Raw genomic sequence first — 23,052 nt, forward strand, 5'->3', positions numbered from 1 at the left:
CAAGTTATAGCCACTTAAAGTTCTTATTTGATTAGTTTAAATTTGTGGACACCCTGTATAAAATGGTAAGTTTATTATCATTGGGATATAAAATATTATATCTTGTTACACTTCACTATAGATTACGCTTACATAACTTAAATAATTCTAAAGTATTTGACACATGAAAATAATATTAGATTTTGATAAATCTAATAAAAAATAAACTTATGGTTTTTTAAATGGTATTCATAGTTGGCTTATTTTTTTCTGAATTTAACGATTTAATTGTTTGTATGTTTTTCTCCTTTTGTTGCCGTAAAACTTCAAAAGAAGATAAAAAATGTGTAGTAGGCTATGGAAACAAGAACTATATTATCACACAAAGCACAAAACAATAATGAATCGTTTAAATTAAATGCATCTCTGTAACCATCTGAGCCAGCCAGCTCATGGGTATGCAATTAAAAAACACATTAATCTGGTGAAAAGGGAAAATTAGCATTCGACGCTATTTTTGTTTTACTCAGGTTTAGTAAAAAAAGCTCCCTCAAACATGAGGCCATCTTTTCACTCAAATCTCAAGAACCAATTGAGCTAAAGAACTAATTTTTGCCACTGAATAGAGCGGCAAAAACCAATTTTTCCAATGAAGCAAGAGCAGTTTTCACACAGAACACAATTCCAGCGTGGAGATTTGATGGATCACGTCTACTTCATCAGTACTGGAACAGTGGCAGTTTTCAATGAAGATCGATGTGAAATGATCCATCTGACCGATGGAGACGAAATAGGGATCAGAAGCGTCACTTCGTTTTATGATGTTTATTTTACATACACGTACGTTTCTATTGAAACTACCGAAATGTATACGATCCCTACTAAGGATCTCAGGTAAACTGCTGCGAGCGTTGAGCAAATGGGCCCCTTCAAGTCTGTACGTTGTTAGGGATATTGTTTATTCCAAGAAAGACATTTTGAAGTTCTTTCGAAGGAAAGTCCAAGAAAGGGCGGACAGATGGAAAAAAATTGAGACTGTTGCAACCGCTCAAGGTACCGACTTGTGGTCGGAATTGCAACGTCGAAGGGTGCTGGAACAGCCTCGCATCAGAACCAGGTTCTTCGATTACCAATAATTTATTATTCGATTTTGTTCTTTATATAATTATGTGCTCTTTTTACATGTTCACATTCTGAGTCGCTCATCGGTAAATAAAACCAGTTTTTTGGGACAACAACAATTTATTTATCTAAGTATAATAACGACCCAAAATAGTTTCGGTAAGGATTCTGTCTAATTATTTGCATCTGAACGACGCTAAAATCCGCCCGATCAATCCTTAAAGTTAAACAATAATTTACGATATTATAAAGATAAACAAGTCTATTTGCGATTTTCAATGTTTTTTTTGGTAAATACACTCTCGCCTGCACACAATTGTTCGACAAATCACACGTTATCCGGCACGTAGTTGTCTTTATTGGGTATGCCCGAACCAGTTGCATCGCCCAACCAAGGGTACTGATTAGGGCAATCTCTGCAAGTCTCCAGATACCTGGTATCGGTGAAATTCTCCTTCTTAAAGCTCAGGGCGCATTTGATTGAGGTTTTGCAAGGGGTTGGGGGCAGATTGTCCTTTTTATTGCAACTCCACGGCTCGTAGTTGTCCAATTGTTTCAAGCCCTTCGGATCGGTCATCCACGTGAGGGCCTGGGTGGTTGTAACGAACCACACATCAGGGCTGAAAGAGATTTTTAGCTTTTTCTCCAAAACTCCTCCTCAACTCTCACTCACAGATTTGAGGCCCAATCCAGGAACTTTCCCAGTCCTTTTTCCAGCTCTTTGATGGAGAACCAGTTGGTGTGGAACGCCATCATGTAAGGAGCTCGGTTCTGGTCGTAGTATCTGGAAATGAAGAACAAGAATTTTGTGGATATTTAGGGCATGTTGAAGGGATTTACTTGGAAAAGTCTTCTTGCAGCCATTGGAAAACATCGTCTGGATCGTGGTTGTGCAGCACACATTGGTCCAAATATGGGCAGTGTCCACCTTCGAACCCTTCCACAAAGTGGGCGTTTAGTGGAACTTCCCATACTCCTATAAAAATGTGAAGAAGACACTCTCTCGACGGAGAAACGAGATGGAAAATTACCTGGGAACGATTTAGTTGGGCAGGTTCCCGATTTGCACTCATGGGGAATTTTGTAGTCCAACGTATAAGGCCAGACTGGTATGGGCAAAGCTGGCACTCCCACAGAACTGTCGTAGATATAGCCGAACTCCTCCAAAACCTGACAAAAACGGCAAAATTTGAGCTCAAACCAGTCGCTTTTCCACTTCCACCCTCAAACTCACCTTATATTGCGTGTTTCTGCCAGGCTTCAGGAACGGCGCCCTCATTCCAACCACTTCGCTTTTGGAAATATTGGCAAAGTGTCTGAGGATTTCCCTCATCCCGATCATCTCTCCTACCCATTCTTCGTATCCCTTATCCTGCAGCCCTGTTTGAAGCCTGTGTAGGCGAAGAAAGAAGTCCAATCGGTTTCTTCTCGGGAAAACAATTCACTTACGAGATGGTTTCGGTGCCAATTTCATTCCCTTCGCTGGCCAACTGCTGGATCATCTGGTAGTTGCTGTACTCATGAGAAACGTAGAAAGTGCCCTTGATCGGACACCCATTGGGGTTGGTTCTTTTGCCATTGAGCACCTTCTTGTAGTGGTCGTAGTTCTGTAGATTCACGGCTCCATCGAAGGTGAGCAGAATCATCTGAGGCGTCTGTTTCAAAAGGGAAAGTTGGCACTAAAATGGAATTTTTCCGGCTGATGTGTCGTTACTTGCATTTTCAGCCTCCAAGTTTCCAGGAATAACCGTGCCATCCTTCGAGCAGAAGCAGTACGGGAGCTGGCACTCTTCATTGTTGCATTTCTCCGCCAGATCTGTTGGAGGCTCAGTAATGGGAGCGGGAGCTACAGAAGAACGCGGATGAGTTTACGAAAAAACTGCCACCAAATTAAGCTTACTCGAAGCTATCGGACCGCATCTAGCTTCGTTTTTGAAGGTGCAAAACTTGCTGATGTCGTCAAAGAACAGGCCAGAAGGACATCGGTTCATGTACGGGTATCCATCCACGCACTGCAGAAGGAAACACCGTTAATGAGGACTCAAGAAGAGTTTTAGGGAAAATTACTTGATAGAATCTTCGGCAGGTGGCCGGATCTGCAAAGTTGCCCGTTCCAGTCGCGGAAGGACATTGGAAGTCATCCTCTTTTTTTTGACCGTCAACTGTAAAGATCCTATAGATAAAAATCAGGTAGAAAAAACACTTCCAGCCAATCGGAGTGTGTCTCTTCTATGGACACAACGATAGAATAAGCTGCTTCCACTGTTAGTATAATTAAGCCATTGAAACTGCGATACAAAACTTTCAGGGGCAGATTTTTTACGCCAGAATATGATTCGTTTTCCATACAGATTGTGTGACAATTAAGGATGCTGGTCAATACAAAGCGACTCGAGAAACCTCAAAAAAATTCAATTATGGTCGAAAATTAAAGCAAGCAGTCGCTTAAAGAAAAATGTAAGTTTTGGTGAAATTTTATGCAAAACCATGACCGCAATTTAAACAATCTAATTTTGACGAAATGGCTTTTTTGTTTATACTATACTATATCTTCTCTTGCCGCCTTTGAGCGGAATTTTTAATCACTGTGTATATGGATTAAAAATATTTAAATTGTGTTAAGTTTCTTACAATCAAAAACAGAATGCATTTATAATTAGCACAAATGAATGGGGTTTTTATAGGAAGAAACATACAGGGTGAGCAAAAGTTGAGGCTTATTCGATGGTAGTTTTAATATGGATATTTAAATTAGATATTGTCTGTTTCTTGAAATACAGCAAAGAAGAGAAATATGAAGAAAATAGTGCAATTTACGGACTTTGTATCAAGATTCTCAATTTGGTATGTGAAAATTAGTTAAATTTCACTAATTTCTCCCGCAGATTTTACAAGAAAGTTTTAGAGTGAGCGAAAGAATCAGCGGATTAGCTCCTAAAAGTTCACATTGTGACTCTTTTCCGGATTAATTGGCCTATAATTTCGTTACTTTCAGCAATTGTTTGTTGCCTTCAAAATAGATTTAATAGGTGAAAATATTTTAATCTTCCATTCCTTGAATATTTGAAATCGGCGTCAAGTTCAGTTAGATTTCATATGTAGAAACAGTGCTTTGGGTTTTACATTTTTACGTTCTCCTGATCAATCCCCATAGAGTTTCAATTTTGTTAGAAATTTCCAAGCTTTTCAAAGTACATTTCAAGATTCAAAATCTTCCGGTTTTTTCGACTAGATTTAAGCGAAAGAGTGCTAAAATCCGCGAATACAAAATTGACAAAAATTCCTGAAAAAAGTTGGAAACATTGGAAATGGCTACACAGATAGTTCAAAGTTTTCTCTATTCAATAGCGCCAATGCCCGTTTTCAGTCTGTTTTGTATTTCAAATCATAAATTTTGGGAAAAACGTGACACATCATAGTCGAAAAGTGATGCGACTTGTATGAAAATAGCTGCCCAAAATGGACCAAATTTGAAAAAAATATGCAAATTTACACACTTTAATAGGAAGAATTGCTCAATTAAATGATTCTAATGCGGAGTGTCTATCAACTTCCAATTTTCGATAGCAAATTTTTGAAAAACTCGCGACAGTTAATTAAAGCTGTAGACTCGCGCGTAAAAAAATGCTAAACATTTCGAAAAAAGTGGAATCGTTAGAAATTGCCACTCAAATAGTGAAAAATCGTGACATATCATAGTCGTAAAGTGGTGCGACATGTATGAAAACAGCCGCCAAAAAATGCACAAAATATGAAAATTTCCACACTTCACGAGGAAGAATTGCTAAATTAAATGGTTTTAATACCGATTGTCTATGGACTTCTAATTTTCTATAGCGATTTTTTTTTAAACTCCCGACAGTTAATTAAAGCTGTAGACTCGCGCGTAAAAAAAATTGCCAAAAATTTTCGAAACAAGTGGAATCGTTGGAAATTGCCACTCAAATAGTGAAAATTTTTCTCTATTCAATGGTGTTAATCCCAGTTTTCAGTCTATTTTGCTTTTTGAATAACATTTTTTTGAAAATATCGTGACACCACAAAAGGCCATCAAAAATGCAAAAATATACAAGTTTCCACACTTTCAGATGAACAATTTCTCTATTAAATGGCGTTAATACCAAGTGGCTGTCTGTTTACAGTTTTCCATAGGATTTTTTTTAACTTGCGACGATTAATCAAAGTCCCAGATGCGCGCGTTTAAAAAATCGCAAAAATTATCTATAGAAAAATCCGCGCACTTTCAAACATTTCAAAGCTGCAAACTTTCCCATCCTTGCAGTTTTGAAAAATTTGATATCGGCGGAAAAACTACCAAACCAAAGCAAGTTTTCTATCTATTTTTTCCGCCTGTTTATTTTCCTAAGCATGGCCCAATCTTTTTGCCTGTCTTGACTGTAACTCTTAACTTATTTGTTGAATGATTCCCCATATGAAATTAATATCAGCAGCCCAAATAGTCAATACACTATAGAACTGAACTTTTCAAAAGCTTTTTTTCTATTTCAATTAAATTGGTTTATTCTTTAGATTTTTCCCTTTATGAATTTAAAGCGCGACTTTTACCTATGCATCCTTCTTTGCTTAATAGATTATTATATTTACTAATTCTTGAGAATATTCTTAGTTTATTTGGTGTATTTTATTAATTATTTTTAAGTTGCTATGAGCAGTATTTGGATTAATTTCCGCTTATTTCCACACACTCTCTTTTAATTTTTTATCTGTTCCCCGCCTTTACTAAATACTTTCTTAGATTTTTCATTGGCTCGTGCATGCAGCTGTGATTGATTAATTTGCCACTTAAATCTGGTAAATTGAGAAAAATGAGGACCATTTTGCGTGGCAAAGAATCCCTCATATAGAACACTGTTTGAACGGTTTCAACACTAGAAAACATGAAAAAAATCCACTTTCTATGCAACAACGTCTTTCAAATGCACGAGAGATGCAATAACTAAAAGTAGTTTAAAGATTAAAGATGGACAAAATGTGAATGAAAGCCACACGTTCCCATAGACAAATGCTTGACTCTAATGTTGTTATTCCTCATTAGCAGACGACTCGAACATATTTGTTTTAAAATTTCACCAAATTTCTCCAGCTCTGTGAATAAACCTGGCAGTTTTCCACCCATAAAAGCAAACCTTGAACGCATATAGTGGATGTGTGTCCGGATCGAATTCGTAGACAACAAATACGGTAATCTGGTAATATACAATCGAGGCTAAAATAGAAAGTATACGTGATGATATGAGAATATACATAAGACGGTTGCAGTTTGTACACTTTCGTTTGATTGATTTTTTCCCAAAAAAATGCTCCATGAGAACCCAAAAATGCCAAGCCGTTGTGAGGCTACTGCTCGTAAATAATGCAACAATTGGCCTGGTTGTACGGAATAATAATTTGTTTATTGAACCGGGCAGGTTGCGTAACAAAGGAAAAAGTCACCTATAGCTTAAGACAAAACGTAATTCAACTGGAAGTAGGCAATTTAGCGAGAGAAAAAAACAAATCTTAAATGGGTACTGCATTCTTCAACGATCTTATTTTACTGGTAGAAAGCTATGTTAGCAAATAAAGCTGGCGCGCCAAGTAAACGCAAAAATCACCCAAACAGCAGGAGTTTTGGACATTTACAATTCCATTGAAATCTGTATCTCGCCAGCAGAAAATCCATCAAAATTTGACCTTAAACGTGCAACTTAATCATTGATTAGACTTTTAGATTCGCACTAGCTTGCTTTCAAAAGCGGTTTGCCTCGATTTGGTCATTATTTTCTTGAAGTGGAATGTGACAAAACTCAGAAAAGAGGCAAAGGAGTATTATTTTAGTTGGGCTTTTGCGCCCAGAAAATATGTTTTTCGTTCACCTTCGACCCTAAACAGCCCTACACAGATTGCTCTTTGATGGTTTGTCCCTTTTACGTTCAGTCCAATTAAATCCTAGTGGTAATCACACATTTCTTATCGTATAAACCAAAGAATCCATTAGTTTTTGGAATGTTGGTTCTGTCTCAAGGTTGCACAGTAATTATCACTGCACCCACCTAATTAGTCTTCAACTCGATACGTACCTTGTTCGAGGGCACTTTTATGCACAACTCTTTACTTTTGGAAGGTTTTTGAGCGAATTTCTCAAAAAAAAACTCTTTTAGATTGCGTGAAAGCAGCCAGGGGTTGTAACAAAGTAGCTGAAAGTGGCTTGGTCCCATTGGCTGGTTCTTGTGTGCCACACCGGTTAAAAACTACACTCACCCTTACTGAGAACCACCAAAGTCACAAGTCCAAAAATCGCCGTTTGCCACATAATCATTTCGAAAAACCCGTACCACTGTACGGCTTTGCTGGTACTGCACAGCAGGATTTCTTGCTTCTGTTGCACAAGAACGGTGGACTTGCCATCGTCTGTTTTATTCGCACTTTCTTTTTGTTGCTGGTTGACGGCTGTTGCCGTTTTATGTACGGGGTTTCTCTACCAAGTACGGAAAATGGGGTTTCTTCATCAATGATTTACATTCTTCCTTTTTCTGCTTTAGTTCTTTACGGGGCCTGGAACCTGGAATTGTTTATGGTTCCCGAGAGCTTAAAAAACACATTTCCAAAAGTCTAGAAGTATAAAAGAAGAGTCGAAAAAAGGGTCTTCGAATTCGAACAAAGACTTATTTTCAAGCCGAAAACACTGAAAATACCTGAACGAGCCCGAATAAGACCAAAAGAAGAAACAAGAAAGTACTTTATAGTTCTTTTGTTACAGGCCCAAACTTTGTTCTCAATTTTTTTGTTATTTTCGTGTCTCCAGTTCAATGTGATAAATGGAAAAATATAATACTTGAACCATGTTCCGTTCTGAACTTCTTGTATTTTTCTCTATTTTTGTATCTTGTATACAGGGCGATTCATAACCTTATGGACACAGAGCAGGGGCGTGTAGAGTACCTCAAAACAGGTCGCGTTTCCATTTAAGTTTTTTTTCTCAGGCCCATTGTACCAGATACAGGGTGTTAAAGTTTCAAAAAAATTGGGTATTTTCTCTTTAACTCCTACAGTTTATGAGATATTTAGCTCAAATTTTTAAGGTAGGCTAATGTTTAGACTCTTTACCCGTATGTAAAACGACTGGTTTTGTCTAAATCTAAATGGCTAAAAAAAATGTACAGGGTGTTCGTTTTTGTAGAGACATACCCACTTTTAACCCTTGAACTTTTTTGTGGTGCGCCACTGACTTCGAACGAACAAATTTGTTAATTTGTTGCTCAATTTAAGGAGTTTATGGTCTCTTGCGATTTTTTCGTATCTGTCTTCGTTTTCGAGTTATTTGTACAAATATAAGTCCATGTAGGGTTCCTGGGTGATTTTTCATGAATTTTCTTATAATTTTTTTGCGTCCTTTTGTTCACATTTTTTTGTGAAAGAAATAAATTTCATAATAAATTGAAATATTCGTTACATTTTTGTGTATTTTTATTTGGATTAGCTTACAGCCGATAAACCTCAATTACTGTAAATTAAATTAAAGTTAAAAAAAATAATTTTAAAGTTAACTTGTCAGCCTATTTTAGCTATTTTAACTTCAACTTGCACTTGAAGCTTTCACAGAAAAATGTGAACAAAGGGACACAAAAAATGTATAAAAAAATTCATAGGAAATCACCCAGAAGCCCTACACGGACTTATGCTTGTGCAAATTACTGGAAAACGAAGGCAGATATGAAAAAACTGCAAGAGAAAAATAAAAAAAATACGTTCTTAAATTTAACAACAAATTCAAAAATTTGTTTGGTTTAAGTCAGTAGTGGCGCACTACAAAAAAGTTTGGGGGAAGTACAAGAGGGTATGCCTCTAGAAAAAAGAACACCCTCTATATTTTTACAACCACTTGGCTTAGCTAAGGGTATAGGGTCTAAATATCAGCCTACGTTAAATTTGAGCAAAATATCTCATAAACTGTAGGAGTTAAGGAGAAAATACCAACATTTTTTTCAAACTTTACACCCTTAAATGGAAACTCGATTTGTTTTGAGGTCCTCTACACGCCCCTGATCTGTGTCTATAAGGTCTGCATAGACAGGTTGATTCACAATCAACCTGTCTATGCAGACACTTGTACTCAAAAGTAAATCCAATAATGAGCCAAAAACTCACAGAATCACCGGTTTGTTGGAAAATAGTTCAATTTTTAAGCTTCCATTAAAGGTTGATAGTAGTTGAAAGTATAAAAAAATTATTCGTTCAAAACCGTAAAGTTGACGATTAATTTGAAATTCTTAATGAAATCAAAGACAAGCTTTAACATGCAAACAACTAGCTAATCATTGAAATAAATCCTCAATAATTCCAAAGTTTCAAATTATTGACAAAGTATACGATTTTAATTTTTTTTACTCGAAAATGATGCATTGTGCAAAGAAAAGTCAAGAGAGCTTTTTTATTGCGAATTAAGCAAGCAATAAACGGGTGAATTCTTTTTTAAAATCAATCCGTGGGGTACAATTTTCTTCTTCAAAAATATTGAATGTCATTTCATTGCGCGAGCTACTGGCGAACCAAAAAAATATGTAATTCAATAGAAACATGGCCATTCGATAACTATAAATCAATTGAAAATGTCAATAAAATATCTCAAGTCGTCCAGGGAAATCTGACAAATTTTTGAATTTTTTTATCACTAATTTAACTTAATTAGAACTTTTTGTCTTAAAATCAATGCACTAATCACCTCCTACAGTTGGTTAGAGTATTTTTGAATCACACTGTATAATCCTAATTAGGAAAACTGACTTACTCCCGTATTTTCATCAAATCTTTAAAATTGTCTATAAAATTCAAACAAAAATCTGCCTAATGTTTCAATTTTTTTTTCTGGTTAAGCACTCATATAACATTATAATTAAATAGGCAAATTAATCAAATATGTCAACAAAAAATATACATTTGTTCCTATAGTCGTTTAAAAAATAAAGCAAAATAGTTGTTAGTTGAATTTAAACAAGAAAACGAGTTTCAAAGTATCGTTTTTTCCTAGGTTTTTCCCAACTTTCATGGAGCGTTTTCAATTTTACTTAAATTGCTCTTTAGAATTGTTCTTCTGAAAAATATACATTTGTTCTCATAATTAAACTCAAGAATAAACAAGTAGAAAGTGCTGTAAGTTAAATTAAATATAAACCAAAAAAAAACACGAATTGAATCAAATTTTAATTACTAAAAATTGTAAAATTTTTGAAAGATGCCAATGGGAATGACACCAGACTCCTAAAAAAAATAGACGAAACATTTACAAAATGAGAACCATTTTACATGTTTCTTTTACAACAATTTCCATTTTTTGATTCTTTGTTGCTTGCTCTCTTTACATCAAGGCAAATGGAAAATTCAACTGAAGAAAGCAATAACTTTTATAATTTGAAATAAACAATTTTACTTTACTACGTTCTGATTGCAAACCAACTATAAATTCCTAGATTAAACGAATGAATTGATAACACAAATAAACTCACAAACACCGAAACGTAAAGTTGGTTGCCTGAATGAAGACATTCTTGAAACGAACCATCATCTGTCCTCTGGGTACCATAGCAACAGCGTCTTTCATGCAAACAATCAGCAGACAAAGACGCCTGGTTGTCAATAAAATTGAATTAATTTAAACAAATAATCAAGCTTTTTTGGGAAAGAACATCAAGTGAAAGCTCTTCTAGACGTTCTTTTGCAGAACGAAGATGAACTGGGATGAGGATATTGACCTACTGGCAGGTAGAAAGGTCGGTATATCTATAGCAAAGTGATTTGAATATTAAATTTGGTTTTATGTAAAATGTTGTCGGGGTATGTATCTATATTTTAGTGGAAATAATTCCCAGGTAACTCTTCCTGCTGAATAGATCTCCAATCATTTTTTCAGCAACTGCCGAAACAAGGACGTAGATCCAACCCCAATACACCCGAAGAAGCGAATAATGGCAACTTTTTCGCTGATTCCAATCCTTTTGATACCGATCCACAAGAAGATAAACCCCTGATTAAGCCCAGGAAAAGCAGCGTTTGGGGCGAAGAAGGAAGCAAATCTGCCAAGTACTTTTCCATTTACAGTTCTGGAATATTTTAAAGCATTTAGCTCTTGCAGATCCAGCCGAAGTGCCACCAACATTATAGAGTTGTGAGCAGCAAACCCAGTATTTTTTTAGTTGAATTAAATAGGGTGTTGTAGGGAAAGGTTCCAGTCCGCCAACAAGTCCCCTAAAAGCGATGGGGATGATATTCCAGTTATTCCAGACATTGACGACTTGCAGGATGATCCCTTGAACCTGCCCGATGTGAAACCAACGTAACTCACTTCAAACCAACTGGAAGGACTTCTGGATAATTTCCTGTTTTGCCGTAGAGTTACTGTAGATAAGTCCACTTATAAGGAGCTGGATAACCAGTTGGGGTCCGGACAAGGGGACAAGATAGTTTTCGGAAATTTGGGAAACATCGATTTGTCGTTTCTTTCCAGCAAACTGTATCCGGAAAAGGATGTGCAACCCAGCCAGGAAATTTGGACTATGGAGAGTTTATTTAATGACCTGTCGAGGAATAACTGAATAGGTAAACGAGGTAAATAAAGAAATTATCCAAAAATGTGACTTTTTGTATTAATTGTATTTGTTGTTTGTCCCACACTAGCAAATTCCGTGAAAAAATTCCCTAAGATGATGCAAAACCCGAAGGTGGGATAATGCGTGCATCCGAGACCAGTACGATCTCTTCTATTTCGGTTTTATGTGATTTGTATAGTCTTTCACTGTGCAGTACTTATGTTGATCCCGTGTTAGTTCTGATAGGCGGATTTACATCTTGCGCTGATGACTTTGATTTACTAGCAGTGGGAAAATTCGATCTTCAAACAGTTATCTTGCCATGATCATCAGGGTTTTCTTTAATTGAAGAAACCGAGATCATTCACTAGAGGAACCTGCAACAAATTGGCAGTTTTTGTGCCCTTAAATAAATAAGCGAAGTCTTGGTGAAGCAAGATGGTAAGTGGATTTTGTTAATTGAATTAGATGGTTTTTTTCTCTATACTTAGTTGTGGGTAGTTTCATTCGGAAAATTTCTAGGGGCAGCAAATGTTAAACCCGCGAATAAAATTATGCAGAATGAAGATGAAAGATCCGGCCCTAAAAGGAAAAGTGGTTGAGGGTTTTCCAAAACCATTTTTTCATTTTATGTTATTCAGTTTAATTCCAACGTTTCACTTTAATACATACGACTTAAACATACAGGGTGTTCATACAAGGACGGAAAAATATTCACTGAGAGCGTTTATTTTTGCTATTTTTACTTGCAAGGTATTGAAATATTTTTGGGCTTTAAATTCAATTAACTTTGTGCAGAAAGCCCAAATCCGGTTGAACCCCAAACGGGTTTCCAAATCCGAAACTCTATAAAATGCGGTAAATCTGGTACTTCCTAGGTCAATTATGGGATTTTTGCAACCGAAACGTTTTTCAGATTTTTTCAATTTCCACTATGAGTGATTGGCAAAAATCCGCAAAGTTCATGGTGACGATTTGCTATTTGCTCTTTTCGCAATTTTGTGCATGTAAATGATGTTCCATATAGTATTTCGGTTTCAAAACCGTTTTCCTTTGAATTGAATCGTTATTACACTTCATTGGCTCATTGCGCTTCGGGCAAAGTCTTCACGAGAATATACAAAGATTATTCCGAAGGTACCGTTCATTATAAATAGTATTGTGTTTTAAACATGCACCTTTGGCTAATTGGAGGTTTTCTAATGTATAGATGGTAATGGGTAATTTTATGCGCTTCTTGGGTTTATGGGCCATTACGTAATCGATGCTTAAAGTCATTTAATTCGGACGTAAATATATGGTCAGAGTTGGACTGGTAGTTCGAAAATGTGTTATTTCTTGTACCGCACGATTAGTGCGAGAATTTTAATTTTTTCTGCCCAAATTTTGGTTGTTTGGGTACTTTATTGGAAAAGACCGAGACAAAGTCTAAATAGTCCTTGCAAGTAACCCGATATTTGCAGCCTGTTTTGCGTTATGAATCAAATTCCCAAATTGTGCTACTAACTTTTTAAAGGTTAAGAATTTAGAGTGAAATCCACGCGGAAAAATATGGCCCTGTAAAGGCTCTATAGAATTCGTTCTTATGGACTGGCGCTAGATTCTCAGGTTTCCGAGATATTAATCAAAATGTCAAAATTTTACTTGTAACTTTTTAAAGGTTAGGAATTTTCAGTAAAGCCTCAAGAAAAAAGTATAGGATTAGAAACGCTGTATCGAATTGGTTCTTATGGAAATTGCGATATTTCGAGTAGTTTCCGAGATATGAATTAAAATGTCGAAATTTTTTTGGACTTTTTAAGGGTTAGGAATTTAGAATGAAATATACAAGAAGAAATATGGCCCTTTAAGAGCTCTATCGCACTAGTTCTTATGGAAACGGCGATATTTTCTCAGGTTTTCGAGATATCACTCAAAATGTCCAACTTTTGCTTGTAACTTTTTAGAAGTTAGGAATTTTCAGTAAAGCCTAAAGGAAAAAGTATAGATCATAAAACGCTGTATCGAATTGATGCTTATGGTAATTGCGATATTTCGAGCAGTTTCCGAGATATTAATCAAAATGTCCAAACTTTGGTTCTAACTTTTTAGCAGTTACAAATTTCGAGGCAAACTTGAAAAAAGAAATATAGCCCTTGCAAAGTTTTATTGAAATAGTCCCTATGACCGGCTACAAATGTTTAACCGTTTTCAAGATATGAATGAAATATGTAAATTTGGAATTTTGAGCAAAACTTGAAGAAAAAAATATATCCCTTGCAAAGCTTTACCGAAATAGTCCTTTTCACCAAACAAATATTTTCAAAATATGAACCAAAATATCGAATGTTAGCGTCTAACTTTCTAGGGGTTAGAAATGTTGAGCAAATTCTACAGCCTTTACAACTCTACAGAAAATAGAATTGAATTTCCGGATGTAATTTGAACTTTATAAGAGAACGTGGAGCCAATACTGCCACCTTTATCCACATAAAACCAGAAGCCAGAACAGGAAAATCTAAATAAATGGGTTTTTAGCATATCGCTGTAATTATTATTTAGTATTTGCTGTTTAAATTGCATAAGACCGCATCTGCCAAATACCAAAACATTGCCCGGATTATATCATCGGGTTACTTTATTAGATAAAATGAGATGATTGTTAACGGTTTGAAGGATGGTTCAAGATGAAGAAACTGTATTCAATGGGTTATGTGAAAGTTGCAAGTGAAATATTTTCCCATACAAAAAAAATCGAATATATCCGTGCTCGCCTAAACTGTTTCGTTGTTATTTAAACGACTAAAAGATTTGAATTTGAATAGATCGAGGCCTACAACAATCGTAAAAATCTGAAATTATTGAAAATGTCAATCAGACGAGTCATTCTGCTTGGAAGAACTGGAGCACGTTAATTTACCAGTTGCGAAATGGTCAATACTTGTCACGACTAATAGCATTGATAATATTGTATAGATTTTAAAAGGTCTTTATTATTTATTTTTAATGGGTTTTCGAAATTCGGGCTCTTAGTATTTCTACTGCGTTTCATTTGGTATAGTCGATCAATAATTACAAAACCACTCAACTTCATTCTTTAGTGCAGCTCTCGATCCACTGATGAGGTCACTGAAATAATTTATTACTTAAATCCCATTCAATGAAGATTAGTTACTAATCCGATTATTTCTCATTGAAGTGAAAGGAATTTTCAGGAGATCCTTGTTTTTGTGCGATTGAATTGCCCCAATTGGGTCATTTACTAATAACGTAGGCCAGATGTGAAATAAACTAGAAAGCTAATAGTCAAAATGGGTTGATTCTATTTTAATTTTCATTGCTTTTTGCTTCGTTTCTTCCTTCTTCCAGTTGTAAGTAGAAAAATCATGATAAAATGTATCTTTTAATATAACTTTCGCACTTTATAGTTGATATCTGGCTACGCTGCACAAAAAGTCCTGGCTTGAAGGTCCCTAGGAAAATCATAAATTTCCTTTCTAAAAAAGAGTTCATATACAAGGTGATTTATCTATTTTTGATAACTTTAGCAACGGACAGACTAGAAGAATTTTCTCTAAATGGCATTGTTTTGGAAATGTAGCTCGTTAAAGTAAGATTTTTTCCCGCTCTTCCCCGATAATTTTTAAGCTCATTGGATGTTCAACAGTGCCAAATAAATTTAAATTTTACAGATTTGAGCGTAAACTGTCTGCTATAAAATATAGCAGACAGTTTACGCTCAAATCAGTAAAATCAGTAAAATTTTCACCTTTAGATTAGCTCGATCTTGGGAAATCTGAATTTTTAAAAGTGAGCTTGCAGATGGGTGGAAGTAATAATTTTCGCATCAGCATTTGCAATTGGAGACACTTAAGCAACTTGGTGTATAAAAAATTGCCAAAACTCAGTTTTCATTTCGATTTTACTGAAATTTTCCGCATTGTGCGAACAAGAACAACTCATTTCAATGGCGTAACAAGCTTCGTTGTACATTGTCCGATTGCACAGAATTTATTTTTTGAAAATGAGTTTGCTCCACTATATTTAGAGACACTTAAGCAGCTTGGTGTATGAAAAATCGCCAAAACCCATTTTTCATTTCGATTTTACTGAAATTTTCCGCATTATGCGAACAAGAACAACTCGTTTCAGTGCCGTAACAAGGTTCGTTGTACATTGTCCGATTGCATAGAAATAATTTTTTGAACATCAGTTTGCTCCACTATATTTAGAGGCACTTAAGCAGCTTGGTGTATGAAAAATTGCAAAAACTCAGTTTCCACTTTGATTTTACCGAAATTTTCCGCACTATGCGAAGAAGAAAACCCTATTTCAGTGGCGTAACAAGCTTCGTTGTAGATTGCCCTATTGCACAGACATAATTTCAGAGGCTAACATGCAGTTGTAGGAAAAAATATTTTTAGCCCCGCATTCCCTAAGTTGCCAAATTTAAAAAGCTCGTGCGAATTGACTGAAATTTTCAACTGTTAGAACGCCAAATTTCTGCAATGTCCTGTGAAAGTTTCAAATTTGTGCTTAATCTAACTGAAGAAATATAAAGTTTTTAAATGTGAGCTTACAGATGTGTGAAAACATTCATTTAAGGACCCACATGTACAAAGCTGCAAAAATTCGAAATTTGGTGCAAATTTAAGGAAAAATTCCGCGTCTTGTGCTTCCATTGTCTGCAATATTTGATGAAAATTTCAAGTTTCCACTTGAATGAGCAAAAAGTATGAATTTTTGAAAAAAAAGTTGTTGGCTTGCTCATCACCTTTGCCCATGCGCTTCGTGTCGTGTCGTCGCGCCAAAAATTACTGAGCAAACCTGAAAGTAATTCAAAACTGTTTCAGATTGATCTTCACATGGTATTTCTACTCTTTTGGGCAAGTTTGGCACATGGATTACCACCGCAGTTCAACAGAGTGCAGTTTCTCAAGCCTGCCACATCATTTGCAGCCCGCACCGATCAATTTCACGCCGATTTCCAAAGCCCCAAATTCTCGGGTAAATTCGTGATTTTTCCAGGCAAGAAGCTGCTGAAAATGTGTGTTTTTTAGGTTCCAGCAGTTTATTTTCCGCTGGCTTGTCGCCGATTTCCACCGACTTTAATACCTGGAAGCATCAACAAGGATTTTTTCAGCACCAAGCCCTGGACTTTGATAAGTCCTTCAGCGCGCATTACACGCCGGATTTCAGTGATGGTTTATGTGGGTTTCTGTCTTCTTTCGATGTTTTTATTTGCATAATTTTCCATTGCTTTTCAGCTTATCCGGACCCTTTCCTGCGCACTGGCATCGATGCGAAACGAAAAGCAGACTATCTTTATAGCAAGGAATTGTTTTTCAAAGACATTCCCCATATAAGATCGCTGCTTTTCAACCAGCACCAGAGGCTAGACAACGATCTGGCTCCAAACCGGTTGGGATCCTTAAGGCTGGGTTCTCCCTGGAATCGGTTCAAGCGAACAGGCTCGATTCGTGAGAGTAACAGCTTTTTCAATTACAAAAACACCTTTTCAATTTGAGCTAGGATGTTGATTTAACTTAGCAACTAAAAAATTAAAAACATACAGACTAATAATGCATAAACAGCCGCTTGGGGGGTGAAGCTGACGCCCCCATTGCACAGATCCCCTTTGCAGAAGCACATCAGCACTTTTCGATAGTTCCACTTGGTGTAGGCGCAGCGATCTTCACTGTCCGAAGGACCTCGTTGCAAGCAGATTCTTTGAGTCGCCACTCCATATTCTGGAACAGTAATTTTTCGTTCAGCTCCCTGGGGCACTGGAAACTAGAAGTTCTAGAGCTTTACCTTCCTTTGCAGCATTTTCGCTCTCTACGATTTTTCCACACCAGCCAGAGGCGCAAGGTACCGTTTCAATGCCGATTTCCTGCTTGTTTTCCACTAGAGTTACATTGGCTACGAATGGGTCTTTGCAGCTGCCCAACTCTCCTCTTGATCGGCACATGAAACATCTCTGCAAACCTGGAAAAAGCCGCAAATGTAGCAAAAACCAGGAAGCCTGTGTTTTCCAGTTGGGAAAGCGAGTTCTTCGCTCTGCAGAGTGTTGCGGCAAACTAAGGATTTAACATCAAATTCTGTGCGTTTTTACTAACGCTTTGGATGTTTTTTTTGTGCAATTTGTCAATAAGCTTTCTTGTTGTTTTAGCGTAATTTAATCAGATTAAAATGTTAACAAAGAGTGAGAATAAACCAACATTTCTAGTTCAAATATTGAGGGTTTTCCTTCACTTTCCTAGGCCATTTATCCTTTAAGCTCATCTTGAGTCAGAATTTTTGAAAAATATTGGACGATTAAAGGGATTTTCACGTTTTAGAGAGCCTCATTCGATGACTCCATTATAATTCGTGCCATTTTTCCTCTAAAACCACTGGGAGAAGAGCTTTCGAACAGGGGACCTTTTCTCTGCAGAAAACCTTGGACTATCGAAATGCGTAATCAAATTGCCATTTGTTTCAAATGCGTAAAAATTAGAGGCAAAATAGTCCTACTCAACCCTAAAATCCACCCCATACTCACTGACGAAAAATTTGCCCCGCTCATCTAGTTCCTAACATACAGCCGAAAAACTAATTAAAAAATATGTAACACTCTGTATCTCCATAACAGGGCGTATTGTTATACAGTTTCAATTCAATTTTTAGTAGGTACTTAATGTTACGTCACCCTGTATATTATGCAATTTTAATTTTATTTAAGGATTAGCAGCTTCTTTAAACCTTCCTCTGTTGAAAGCGTCTTTAATTCCCATTAAGTAAGGTAAATTTGATCTTTGTTTGGGCACAGCTTTGCTTCAGAACTGTACGATAACAGTTACTTAAGCTTAAGCAGGCCAATAACCTGCGATGAATATCCGGCCTGAGGGCCATCTAACTTACCATTGGAAAAGGCCACGAAATTGAACAGGAAAAAGACACAAATGCACATAAAGTAAGCGTGAAAATCCATCTCAAATGGGATGGGAACTAACACAATATTTTCTTCAAGGCGACATAGTTGACTGTTTAGTAATTTAACTTTCACCTTCTTTGGCGAGTCGATCGTATGGATTCACCTTGCGAGAAGAATGTTTGAATAGTTGCACACTTTGCGTAGATGAGTTTTCTGTATTTTTATCGAGTTTATTTAGTTAGTAGCTGAAAGTTTTCGAATTTGGCGCCTAGAAACACAAGGGTTTCCGCACAAAAAACACGGGGCAAAAACCGGTCCAAAAATTAACAAAATCATGACACTGTAGCACAATTTTTTAAAATTAGGTTTAAAAATTGACGGATTTTTTTTAGTCCAAATTGAAAAAATAGTCCTGGTTTAAATTTGCTGGTGCCCCACCAACGGGGGCCATATTGAAAAACTCCTCAAAAAAGGCTGGAGTTTCAGGAATAAATCCGGCAACGCCCAGTACGATGTTTCGTTTGGCCTTTGAGTGACGCCTGCTTTATGCGCATCGTGCAACCGAATAAAATGAAAATCACTGCGATTTCCGCGTCAGTTTTCCCAAAATTCAGAAGATGCATGTGGTTTCGAAGCTAGTTTGAGATTTTGTGCTGATATTGGGCAGAAAATTTGGCAAAACCGTGAAATTTAAAGCCGAAAATTCAAAGTTTTAGACGGCAACATGACAATACGCATGTCGGAGCATTACCCACAATCCACTAGATCTACGTTAACATGGCGGATGGAATCAAATAAATCTCCGTGTAGTTAAAAATTTTTAAAATTGTACCAGAAATTCGCCTGTTTCGGCTACGAGCAGGTAATTCGGATAAAACATCCACGTGACGATAGTCGGGGCCGTTTGTAGTGTTCAATTCCACCCCAGCAGTCTTCTAGAAGTGTTTGAGTTTTCCCAGCCTTCTATATTTAAATTTGAAAATGGTGCTATGCCAAATTCAAATTTTCGCGTTAGTTTAGAGCAACTTCCCAGACGAAACAGCAATTCACCCTCACAGGGATAAACGCAGTGTGATCGCGGGCTCCGTTAGCCACATGCTTCATTTGGGCCTCCAGTTCAGACAACAAACATTAGTGAAAACTTAGGTTATCTTCGAAGTATTTACAATCCAGAAAACTGCCTTGCAACAAACTGGGACAATGACGAACGAGAACCAGATCCACATTAAGGAGGAAGTGATGGAAGTGGATGATCCCAATGATAATTTTCTGATTGACGATGATCCGAGCAAGCTGGGCCCCGCAGCCCTGGGCTTGCAAAGAGTGGGCACAGTCCCTCCTCCAAAACCCACTCCAACTCAGCCCACCCAAGTCCTAAATGCTCGGGGAATGCCTGCGAGGATTCGGAAGAAAAATAAAATGTTTTATGACGATGATATTATCAATACCCCCCATCACAGGTAAGTTCGTTTACATGCACTTTGGGACTTAGCCATATTGGCCTGTTTGTCGTGGAACTACTGGAAAAGTTTCTTCGCAAGAGTTGTTACTCAAGTCAGACGAGTTTTATGCGAAGATTAGAGTTTTGCGCTTTGTAAACCTCTAGTGGTACCTAAATGGTGTTTTAATACATACAATGGCCCATCTAGATAAGCGATAAGATAACTAACTGCAGGTAGTTGAATCATCTGAATGTGCAAGGAAAACAGTTTTTTATTCAAATTGAATCTACCATACTTTGAGTGCGATTATACAGGGTGTCTTCAAATGCGTGGGCAATATTTTGAGCTTACATAGATCCGAAAAAACGCATGAAATGAGCCTGGAAAGTTTTTCTATGGCCGTGACGGACGAAAGCTGCAATTTTTCTTTAAATCCTGTATCATAGAGTTATATTTAAATGGTTGGAATCTTTAAGCTAAAAAACGAATGCTTGTTGATATCGATAAACGAACAGTTTTTCATATACAGCTGTTATTATAATTATTAAGGAGGGATATGTTTAACTCGTAGGGTTCCAAGTGCGAAAAAGCTGAAACCAACGCCAAGCAAACGAACCCCTGTAAAACGCATTGAACCAGCGAAATCCCCGAGACGAATAATAAATAATATCGCCACACCACCAAGAATGCATTCTCCCGACCGGAGAATCGGCCAGAAGATCGGAATGCGTCTAAGAAATCTGCTGAAACTGCCCAAAGCCCATAAATGGGTGTGCTACGAATGGTTTTACAGCAATATTGATCAGTAAGTTTCGGTAGTCACTTTACAAAATCATTGTTAAGTTGCCGGTCTTTTTTCAGTTGTCTCTTCTCTGGCGAAAACGACTTTCAAATTTGCTTGAGGGAGTCCTTTCCCGAGTTGAAAACGCGCGAACTGACCCGTGCTGAGTGGCGGAAAATTCGCAGAATGATGGGCAAGCCTAGAAGGTGTTCGCAGGCGTTTTTCAACGAGGAGCGATTGGAATTGGAAAAGAAAAGAAAAAAGATCAGAGCTCTACAGCAGAGGAAAGCCACTGATCTTACGACTTTTAAGGATCTGCCTTCTGAAGTTCCCACTCAGCTGGTTATTGGCACTAAAGTAACTGCAAGGTATGACACTGTTTAACTCAATTTAGAGCAGTGTTTTTTACTTTCTGTAAATTTGCAGACTTCGCAAGCCGTCCGATGGTCTCTACACTGGCAGCATAGATGCTGTCGATCCCTCAAACAATACATATCGTATAACTTTCGAACGATTCGGGCTCGGGACGCATTCGGTGCCTGATTACGAGGTGCTATCAAACGAAAGCCCCGAAACTCTAAGCATATTAAGTTTCCAGAGTAAATTTAGGCCGAGATTGAATGGCTTTCCGCCATATTCCTCTGATAAAAACCCCAACTATAAAACGTTACCATTTAGCAGAGACCCCTTACTATCAGGTATGCATTGTGCTTCCAGTCAACTCCCAGCAAGTTGTTTCATATGGCCAAACATTTGCAGGCTCAATAGTCAATAGTCCGATGTTAATCCCAACGGCCAAAGAAGGGAAATTGGGCCAATTTCCCGTTAAACTTCTGGAAAATATGGTTCTAGTCACCAAAATCCTCAATGCGAAGAAAACTTGCGTTCAGCAGTTGAAGACGATGAATTCTGAAGCGGAAAAGCTGAATTCATTTGATGAAACGCTCAGCGATAATTTTGAGCGAAAATATGCCCATATCTTGTTAGACCTGGAGAAGCTCAACTCGGATTTGCAAGTTTATTTAGATGAAATGCAGGTAAACGCCCGGAAACTAAATAATTTCCATTTCCATTTCAAAGCGTGATATTACGTGATATTTTCGGTTGAATTCATCGACCTTTATTGACAAGACTTGTTTAATAAATTTAAAGTATATTTACTTATGCTGCGAACGGAATTCGTAAATAATGTTTTTCTGTGAAGTGTAGACATTTCAGTCGTCACTTTCCATTAGAATATTTTTACTTATTTGAATGGAAGGTAACAAGGTTTATCTAAATCTATAGAAAAGGATTTCTTGGTTTTAGGCTTGTTGTCAGGAAATAGCACCAGAAGCAAGTGTAGCTGCAATGCTGACTCCTTCACTGTTAAGAGAAAAGTGCAAAGAAGAAGCCAAAGAAATCGTCGCCCGACACAACTCTGTGAACATGACAGATAAAGGTGCATTCCCCGATTTAATCCAATCGGCAACTTTATCTAATCCACGTTGTTTTTTCAAGGCCCTTGCCGGAACCCCAGAGTTCTCGACTTGATAAATGACCTAACTGCCTTGATGTTGCAAATTAAAAACTTGGCCGATAATGACCACAGTCCATACGAGCTGCAAGTGTTGGAAGGTGAGCAATTACAGCTGTTATTAAATTTTTCAGCAGTTAATCGTGGTTTTCTATAAGGGACTGTGCAAAATATAAAGAAGAAACTCAGCCCAGCCAATCAGCAAGTATTCCAGAATTGTGTGGAGGTTCATATGAAGCAAATCGAAATGGGGCTGACGAATATTAACCTGGATAAACTTGTGATAGGGCCTTTGGGGAACGACTAACGTCTAGTATTATAGACATAGAAGGCAACATAATTACTAATAATTGGTCTCAAGGCAAGTTAATTTTAGGACTATTTCAATCACCGTGTGATTGTATACGGGAAGCCCTTTTTGGCCTTGTTTATGTAAGGGTATATGTAAAACTTTATTTGAATTTGGATCCGAACTTCCGAATTGATTTTGTGCAATACAGGGTTAATTTTACGGGGCTCACTGTTCAAATTGTATCTTAATTTAATTAATTTTCTTTACATCGATGCCATAATTTAATATTTATACAAACTGGCAACTTTATTTCCCGTACTAGTTGATATAAAAAATGTACAAATTTGGGTATGGATGGGGTATTTCGAATGTGTCTTTGTATAGTGTTATCATTTTTATGTACATATTTTGCATATAATAGAGTGCAGAGTTGTTTTATTTG

General features: G+C 37.0%; 6 protein-coding genes across 6 annotated transcripts; 4 read left to right on the forward strand and 2 right to left on the reverse strand.

The window, feature by feature from the left end:
* Window positions 1-617: 617 nt before the first annotated feature.
* Window positions 618-1,214, forward strand: LOC109539410. Its single transcript, XM_019907132.2, has 2 exons — window positions 618-873; window positions 929-1,214. Exons 1-2 carry the CDS (start codon window positions 629-631, stop codon window positions 1,113-1,115), a joined length of 432 nt encoding a protein of 143 aa, XP_019762691.2. The 5' UTR covers window positions 618-628; the 3' UTR covers window positions 1,116-1,214.
* Window positions 1,202-7,578, reverse strand: LOC109539458 (chitin deacetylase 1). The gene is made up of 10 exons (XM_019907209.2): window positions 7,363-7,578; window positions 3,169-3,263; window positions 3,002-3,113; window positions 2,820-2,947; window positions 2,551-2,756; window positions 2,336-2,492; window positions 2,133-2,271; window positions 1,942-2,077; window positions 1,775-1,885; window positions 1,202-1,721 (listed from the first exon to the last, which is right to left on the reverse strand). The coding sequence occupies exons 1-10, from the start codon at window positions 7,418-7,420 to the stop codon at window positions 1,430-1,432; spliced, it is 1,434 nt and encodes a 477-aa protein (XP_019762768.2). The 5' UTR covers window positions 7,421-7,578; the 3' UTR covers window positions 1,202-1,429.
* Window positions 7,579-10,934: 3,356 nt separating this feature from the next.
* On the forward strand, window positions 10,935-11,690 carry LOC109534985 (intraflagellar transport protein 43 homolog). The gene is made up of 4 exons (XM_048660636.1): window positions 10,935-10,967; window positions 11,009-11,178; window positions 11,315-11,431; window positions 11,489-11,690. The coding sequence occupies exons 1-4, from the start codon at window positions 10,935-10,937 to the stop codon at window positions 11,688-11,690; spliced, it is 522 nt and encodes a 173-aa protein (XP_048516593.1).
* A 101-nt stretch (window positions 11,691-11,791) lies between these two features.
* On the forward strand, window positions 11,792-17,898 carry LOC109534984. The gene is made up of 4 exons (XM_019900790.2): window positions 11,792-12,125; window positions 16,517-16,670; window positions 16,724-16,873; window positions 16,931-17,898. The coding sequence occupies exons 1-4, from the start codon at window positions 12,123-12,125 to the stop codon at window positions 17,188-17,190; spliced, it is 567 nt and encodes a 188-aa protein (XP_019756349.1). The 5' UTR covers window positions 11,792-12,122; the 3' UTR covers window positions 17,191-17,898.
* LOC109539443 lies at window positions 17,179-18,990 on the reverse strand. Its single transcript, XM_019907190.2, has 3 exons — window positions 18,567-18,990; window positions 17,478-17,651; window positions 17,179-17,413 (listed from the first exon to the last, which is right to left on the reverse strand). Exons 1-3 carry the CDS (start codon window positions 18,634-18,636, stop codon window positions 17,217-17,219), a joined length of 441 nt encoding a protein of 146 aa, XP_019762749.2. The 5' UTR covers window positions 18,637-18,990; the 3' UTR covers window positions 17,179-17,216.
* A 179-nt stretch (window positions 18,991-19,169) lies between these two features.
* Window positions 19,170-23,048, forward strand: LOC109539429 (protein lin-9 homolog). Its single transcript, XM_019907163.2, has 8 exons — window positions 19,170-20,039; window positions 20,593-20,826; window positions 20,883-21,170; window positions 21,229-21,500; window positions 21,562-21,839; window positions 22,111-22,243; window positions 22,303-22,419; window positions 22,477-23,048. Exons 1-8 carry the CDS (start codon window positions 19,780-19,782, stop codon window positions 22,623-22,625), a joined length of 1,731 nt encoding a protein of 576 aa, XP_019762722.2. The 5' UTR covers window positions 19,170-19,779; the 3' UTR covers window positions 22,626-23,048.
* Window positions 23,049-23,052: the final 4 nt, after the last annotated feature.

This window comes from Dendroctonus ponderosae, unplaced genomic scaffold, assembly GCF_020466585.1.
Source record: "Dendroctonus ponderosae isolate FM_Combo_2020 unplaced genomic scaffold, Dpon_F_20191213v2 Dpon_F_20191213_1, whole genome shotgun sequence".
Taxonomy (NCBI): Eukaryota; Metazoa; Arthropoda; class Insecta; order Coleoptera; family Curculionidae; genus Dendroctonus; species Dendroctonus ponderosae.

Bases quoted from the DNA above. Each gene is read 5' to 3' on its own strand.
- LOC109539458 (XM_019907209.2), bottom strand. From the start codon at position 7,420: ATGATTATGTGGCAAACGGCGATTTTTGGACTTGTGACTTTGGTGGTT. The intron at 2,948-3,001 runs GTAAGCTTAATT...GTTCTTCTGTAG, and splicing joins ATGCGGTCCGATAGCTTCGA to CTCCCGCTCCCATTACTGAG. The intron at 1,722-1,774 runs GTGAGTGAGAGT...AATCTCTTTCAG, and splicing joins CTGGATTGGGCCTCAAATCT to CCCTGATGTGTGGTTCGTTA.
- LOC109539429 (XM_019907163.2), top strand. From the start codon at position 19,780: ATGACGAACGAGAACCAGATCCACATTAAGGAGGAAGTGATGGAAGTG. The intron at 22,244-22,302 runs GTGCATTCCCCG...TGTTTTTTCAAG, and splicing joins TGTGAACATGACAGATAAAG to GCCCTTGCCGGAACCCCAGA. The intron at 22,420-22,476 runs GTGAGCAATTAC...GTTTTCTATAAG, and splicing joins CGAGCTGCAAGTGTTGGAAG to GGACTGTGCAAAATATAAAG.
- LOC109534984 (XM_019900790.2), top strand. The intron at 16,671-16,723 runs GTAAATTCGTGA...TGTGTTTTTTAG, and splicing joins CCAAAGCCCCAAATTCTCGG to GTTCCAGCAGTTTATTTTCC. The intron at 16,874-16,930 runs GTGGGTTTCTGT...ATTGCTTTTCAG, and splicing joins GGATTTCAGTGATGGTTTAT to CTTATCCGGACCCTTTCCTG.
- LOC109539443 (XM_019907190.2), bottom strand. From the start codon at position 18,636: ATGGATTTTCACGCTTACTTTATGTGCATTTGTGTCTTTTTCCTGTTC. The intron at 17,652-18,566 runs GTAAGTTAGATG...GGCTTTTTCCAG, and splicing joins TTTCGTGGCCTTTTCCAATG to GTTTGCAGAGATGTTTCATG. The intron at 17,414-17,477 runs GTAAAGCTCTAG...TTACTGTTCCAG, and splicing joins CGAAAATGCTGCAAAGGAAG to AATATGGAGTGGCGACTCAA.
- LOC109539410 (XM_019907132.2), top strand. From the start codon at position 629: ATGAAGCAAGAGCAGTTTTCACACAGAACACAATTCCAGCGTGGAGAT. The intron at 874-928 runs GTAAACTGCTGC...GTACGTTGTTAG, and splicing joins ATCCCTACTAAGGATCTCAG to GGATATTGTTTATTCCAAGA.
- LOC109534985 (XM_048660636.1), top strand. From the start codon at position 10,935: ATGTATCTATATTTTAGTGGAAATAATTCCCAG. The intron at 11,179-11,314 runs GTACTTTTCCAT...AGGGTGTTGTAG, and splicing joins GAAGGAAGCAAATCTGCCAA to GGAAAGGTTCCAGTCCGCCA. The intron at 11,432-11,488 runs GTAACTCACTTC...GTTTTGCCGTAG, and splicing joins CTGCCCGATGTGAAACCAAC to AGTTACTGTAGATAAGTCCA.